Source organism: Hylobates moloch, unplaced genomic scaffold (genome assembly GCF_009828535.3).
Source record: "Hylobates moloch isolate HMO894 unplaced genomic scaffold, HMol_V3 SCAFFOLD_22, whole genome shotgun sequence".
NCBI classification, from domain to species: Eukaryota; Metazoa; Chordata; class Mammalia; order Primates; family Hylobatidae; genus Hylobates; species Hylobates moloch.
In genome coordinates this window covers 24615514-24621840 of record NW_026652297.1, presented here as the reverse complement: position 1 = coordinate 24621840, position 6327 = coordinate 24615514, and the positions used below count along the sequence as shown (strand labels likewise).

Genomic DNA, 6327 nt, shown 5'->3' with positions numbered 1-6327 from the left:
GATGATCCACTTCCAGTTAATGAATAGTAAATGTATTTTCTCTTCATGATTTTCTTAATACAATTTTCTTCTCTAGCTTTTTTTATTGTGAGAATACAGTATATAATACATATAATATACAAAATATATGTAAATCAACTGTTTATGTTATCAGTAAGGCTTCCAGTCAACAATAGGCTATTAGAAGTTAAATTTTTGGAGAGTCAAAAGTTATATATGAATTTTTAATTGTGTGTAGGGCCAGCCCCCTTGCCCCTCATTGTTCAATGGTCAATTGTAATTATTAGTAAAGTTTCAAAGATCAACAAGCATGCGTGTGAACATGAAGAGAGGGGTACTTAGAGCAGCCATGAGTCTATCAATCATTTAAAATAATGTGACTGGGGAAGTTAACAAAAATCTGTGTCTCAATTATTCACTTGTAAAATAGGGATAATAATAACAAATAAGTAACTGTTAGCATTATTTGATTAATACACGAGGAAGTATAATGTGTATTAATTCCTAAAAATTGGCTGGTAGAAAGTCAGTATTCAAGAAACAGAATGCCAGTTATTCTTGTTAACATTAGTAATAGCAGTGTAATTTGCCAGAAGGACACTTGTGAGCCAACACCAGTTAGCTCTTTTTCAACTGCACTTAAAATGATTGATTACATAGGTCAAGAAGAGCAAAAGGGAGAATGCAAATGAATACATGAAATCTAGAATGTTACCTTTGTCTCAGTTTTCCCTTTAACTTAGGGAGAGACTGAATTTTGGAGAGGGGGAAAGTAGAAGGCATTGAGTCCTGAGTGACCTGCCTTATAAACATGTCCTGTGTTCGTTTTTCTTAGAAAAGATATCTTTTCTCCCTGCTGCTCTAGCCAGTTTTAAGGTGCAAGATTCATACAACATCAGAAGTCTTGGTGTGTTTAGATACTTTTAATGATACAATTCTCAGATTGTTTATTTTTTTGTGGTGGAAAATAAACAGAAATCCAGAATGTGAACCCAATATATCTTCCCAAAATGTCCAAGACAATTAGACTGTAACTGTTCTAAAACATAAAATAAAACTTAAGTGAAGGTGCTTAAATCATTGCCAATCCCAGCATCTGAATTTGCCTGTTAGTGTGAGATGTAGGGAGCATTATGGATTCTAGACTGTGTCAGCATCCTATGTAATCTCTGAGGCTTCCCCTGAGATTTATTAAAAATAGGAATGAAAACAACTGCACTGTATAGCATTGTTGGGAGCCTTAAAGAAAAAAGGTAAAGTGCTGACCCATTGCAAGCTGGTATTACTCCCACAAGTTATAGCTCAGAAGTCTTGGTTCCATTTGGGGATTTCCACTGGTCTACTACCTCTTGTAAAAGAAAAGCACTGGGAAAGGACACACCCAGGTTTTCTCCCTCACTCTGAGCCCAAAATTGCCCTATGTCCACAGACCCATTTTGGATCCTTGAGCAACAAAATACGATACCTAGAGGAGAGACATTTCTGCTGTCACAACGACCTTAAATCAGGTCATTGACATGAGTTGGCAGAGCCTAGATGGAGCCTCTCTACCCCCATGCCAAAGCTCATGTAGTTGATACTCAGTCCATGTTTTTATTTCATTAACAAAATATGACTTCACTTTTCTTTTATAATCCAGAAGCATGAGAATACATTTGTTGCAAACTGCATGCAGAAAAAATGGGGGATTCCTTTGGAAACTACATCCTCTTAGTAATAAATAATTTTTGATCTACTATACACAACAGTAGTGCATTTCTTGTTAAAACAGCAAGCTTTTTTTTTACCAAAATGAAAAGAAAACATTCATTTCTTTATAAATATTTAAATAGTTTAAATACATATTTCATACCAAGGATATAAAAATAGCCTCTGTGTTTTTTTGATAAATAAAGACGTTTTCATTTACATGGCAAATAACGTGCGAATAGCTAACCACTGGCCACCAGCTCTATTTGACTGATTGTCTAGGAGATGACATGCAGTGATAATTGTCCCTTTGCCTTCACAAAAATAAAAATACATCAGCAGGCGCTGTGCACTCCTGAGGCCAACAGTGCTATGGATATTGTTCAGGAATGACAATCAGGCACTCATGAAAAACCTTTGCCATACTTCACAAAAGCCACCTGGGACAAAAGTCATCCACAAATTCTTTGTCTAGGACTTCTAGCTGCTCAGACCCTCAGGGTCTTTGGATTGTTACCAAAGTCTGTCAAACAGACCAGTAGTTTAATACCTGTACAGAAAAATGTTTCTATTATGCTTCTAGTATCTAGAAATTGTTTGCTACAGCATGGAGGTGGTTCTGCCTTTCCCTGGCTCCTCACACTCTTTTCTGCAGGATTCCCAGCTTTGCTCAGTCTTCATGCCCACCAGAGGCAAAAAAGGCAAACTAGAACTGTCATGCAGTGGTAGGTTTGAAATTAGCTGCTGCATCATGGGCACTAATATCATACATTTATGGCTTTGTTATCTTTCACTTCTGCTGTGCTTGTGACAACTTCCAGTGGAAAGTTCTCCAAAGGTTTTGTAGAAGCTGATGCCATTCCTTCCTGGTTCCAAGATCCTGGTAAGTTTTCCAGACTGAAGGAACTCACAGTTCCCTGACTGAAGCTGCCCTCCTCTGATCTGCTTGGGAGAACTAGGTGCAAAGATGTTTCCGAAGAGGAGCAGACAGAAGATGATGAGAGAGTTGCTGAAATGGACTGCAGAGGCGTCAACGTAGAATCTGAATGTGGAGAGATGCACCTTAAAAATTGCAAATGACCTTCTTGGACAACCTGGTAGTGGGAAGGTGAATAATCAAGGCTTGGAGAATGATAAAGTTCACTGTCTGCAGGATTTTGCTCATGAGCTCCAGTTCGTTGGGGGCTGCTCCCCACAGAGGAGGGATCCACACTCCTAATGTCTGAGGTGATATTACTGCTACAAAGTTGTGCTTGGGTATAAGCAGCCCCGCCTGTTTGCAAGTGTAGGCAAGGCTGGTGCGCACTCCAGCTCATTCTGGTCTGTAAGCTCTCCCTGGAGGGACACACAGAGGTGCTGTGCAGAGAGCAAAACCGTGAGGGCTGCTGAGGTGACAGAACGTTTTCCAGAAGCTGGATCACATTTCTCATGTCTTTACCCAACTGAGAAACTTCCTGAGTCAATGTTGTTACCTATGTCGATAGAGAAAAGTGAAAGACCATAGTTAGAGGTGCATAGTAGTGACCACATTTCAGAGAAATGAAGCAGGGAAGTGATATTTCTTTTGGTTTTCTTTTATTCCTACTTATTTATTCTTAAATATTTTAGCATTTGCTTGGTGAAAAAGAAATTTCTGAGTCTCACACTGTTGCCCAGGCTGGAGTGCAGTGGCACGATCTCAGCACACTGCAAACTCTGCCTCCCAGGTTCACGCCATGCTCCTGCCTCAGCCTCCTGAGTAGCTGGGACTACAGGTGCCCGCCACAACGCCCGGCTAATTTTTTGTATTTTTAGTAGAGACAGGGTTTCACCATGTTAGCCAGGATGGTCTCAATCTCCTGACCTCGTGATCTGCCCTCCTCGGCCTCCCAAAGTGCTGGGATTTCAGGCATGAGCCACGAAAAAGAAATTTCTTAATAAGAAAGCCTGAAAGGCCGCTCCAACTCCAACCAAACCCAAGGGGTGAATGGGTAGGTTAGGCATTTGAATGAACATACATCCTGATCTAAAGACATCCTTATTCTGAAAGAGCCTAGAGAGGCATAAGTAGTCTGGGGATCTTAATCAGTGATTTGGGATTCTTAAACAGAATGAGAGATACAGATCCATCATCTCTTAAGTACTGATGATATCTTTTGGTTCCCCTAGGTGAATGGGATGCACGATAGTGCACAAAAATCACTGGACACTTCAAAACAATGTGGAGTGGCAGATATTGCATGTAAAGCACTCAGCACACTAAGCACTACTACCTATTTGGAGTAGACACCTAGTGAATGGTAGGTCTCACTCTTGCCATTTCTGGTTGAAGCCTATGCTGATTATAGGCCAGAGACAAAGTGGCCGTCAGTAACGGTGAGGATGCTACAAAAGAACTCATACCAGATTTGCTACAGAGAAAGTTTGCAGAAAAAGGGAAAGCTATGGAATGAGAGTTGGAAAGAAATAAAAAGACCTGCAAGATGAGTAAGTAGAGATAAGCACTGCAGGGCATCTGAGAGTCCTGGAACCCATCAGTGAACCCGAAACCCCATGGAATTATAAAACAACCAATTGTGTTGTAGGTGCTTCATTCAGTTTTCTAGGTGAGACATTTAGCTTTCATGGCCCCCAAACACTTAAGAACCATTGAAGAGTCTTCATTTTATACTTAAAATGCATATAACATTCATTAGAGAATTTATTTTCCTAACGACCACATCAGTATTTTAATCATGGAAGACCACCAGAAAATTGAATTTCACTTAAACGTAGCTTTTCTAAAAGATTTGTATTCTTCAAATTGAGGAAAACATATTTCAGAAAGCAGGACACACACATATATTTTCTAGTCTTTGGTTAGATTCATAATACTAACATAATGTAATATTTTGCCTTCATTGCTATAATACTTTGTATTTTATAAAGGACTTTCGATGACTTTATTTTACTATCGCGAACCACAAAATGCTAATAGAAGCAGCTGAACCTATGGGCTCTATCTAATCAGGAAACAAAAAGAGGTAGTTCAACTTCATTGACCTGAAGATTCATTCAAGACTGCTGTTTTGGGCAGACATTCTTCAACATTTAAGTACATATTCCTAATTCATCCAGCAGCTTAATTCAGTCTACTTACTGTGAGTGCATTCTGAAACTAATTCTCCCTGGCAGGTCCATCAGGAGATAACACTGTTCAAAGTCAGGCATTTAAAAAGGCCAGAAGGAGGTTTTTCCATGGTTTGGGCAACCAACTGGTAACACCTGCCTTGAAATTGCCAGGCCAACACTATTTCTGCCCTACTGCTGGCATGAAACTCAAGGGATTCAACTGAATACTCGTCCAGGCTTTTCAGCAGATCTAAAACTTCTGAAGACAACAACATCTCTCAGACTCACATTTAAGAAGTGAAACAATGAATATGAGAAAAATTCAATATGCTTTGAAATCTTCACTACAGGTTGTCAATTTCATTACATGCCAAGCTTCAATTCTAAAGCACATGAATCACACTTAAATCATTACCCCCAGGATCTTTGCACTACCTGCATTCACAAGGGTTCCATCTTAAAGTGATTAACTCTTGTATCATAATTTCAGAAGACAAGGCTTCCACTAAATGAGATGGTTAAAGAGGCACATTAGCCATCCATTCATATATGTTGCCCAAGCTAAATTCCTGTATGAAACTCACCAGGGCTACATTAGTTCATTTCCCAATAAAAATGCTTTGAATTGACCTTTTATTGAGAATTAAATAAAGGCACAGTCTCTGAAGAATAAGTTTGAATTTTAGGCACATCATCAATTATGTTATTCAATAAATGTTTGTATGTTTGTAAATTTATACAGTGTGCTTTCAGGAACATTTTCCCTATTGGATCTACAAACAGTGCTAAGAAAGGCAGGGATGTATTATTATTTCTCAACTTGTAAAATGGGAGCCATAAGACTCAGAGGTGAAAGGACATTTTTAAGGTCACTTATTTCATGAATGACAGTCTTCAGTCTAGAATTTAGGACTTCTAAGTTTGGTATTCATTCTGCTATAGAGTATTATCATGTGGAAAAAGAAATATTGCTTAAGAAAGCATTGAGAGATTTTTCCTAATGTAGTCAGAACATGTAAAGAGCACAATGACACAGAAAGGTAGCCTCATGAGTAAAAAGCTGTGTGAAATGTTAATTCAGCATTAAGTAAATAGCGTCATCTCTAAAAATATAGGAGACTGATTAAACACCGTAAAATACCTTCATAGCAAACTATATGAATGCAAAAATAGTTTGCCTCAGGGTAAGAACTGGAAACAGATATGTTAATAGACATATTTCTGATGAACTATTTTTCTAGTTTTCAAAATAAACATGTTTTTCCATGATTGAAATACCTTTGCATAGACACATTCTTTTTTTACTGATATATAATAATAATACATATCTATAGGATGCATGTGATATTTTATATATGAATACAGTGTGTAATGATCAAATCAGGATAATTAGTATAACCACTATCTCAAATATTTATCAATTTGTGTTGGGAATATTTCAAATTTTCTCTTCTAGATATTTTGAAATATACAATAAGTTATTGTTAATTATAGTCACCCTACTATGCTGTCAAACAGTGGCACTTACTCCTTTAATCTAACAGTATT

The 6327-nt window shown here is 38.0% G+C and overlaps 1 protein-coding gene across 1 annotated transcript in view; it reads right to left on the bottom strand.

The window, feature by feature from the left end:
• Positions 1-902: 902 nt before the first annotated feature.
• Positions 903-6327, bottom strand: part of KCNH8 (potassium voltage-gated channel subfamily H member 8) — a 373783-nt gene continuing 368358 nt past the window's right edge. The window contains exon 16 of the mRNA XM_032143681.2: positions 903-3161. Within this exon, the coding sequence (XP_031999572.1) occupies positions 2454-3161 (708 nt within the window). The 3' untranslated portion in view covers positions 903-2453. The remainder of the gene's footprint in view (positions 3162-6327) is intronic.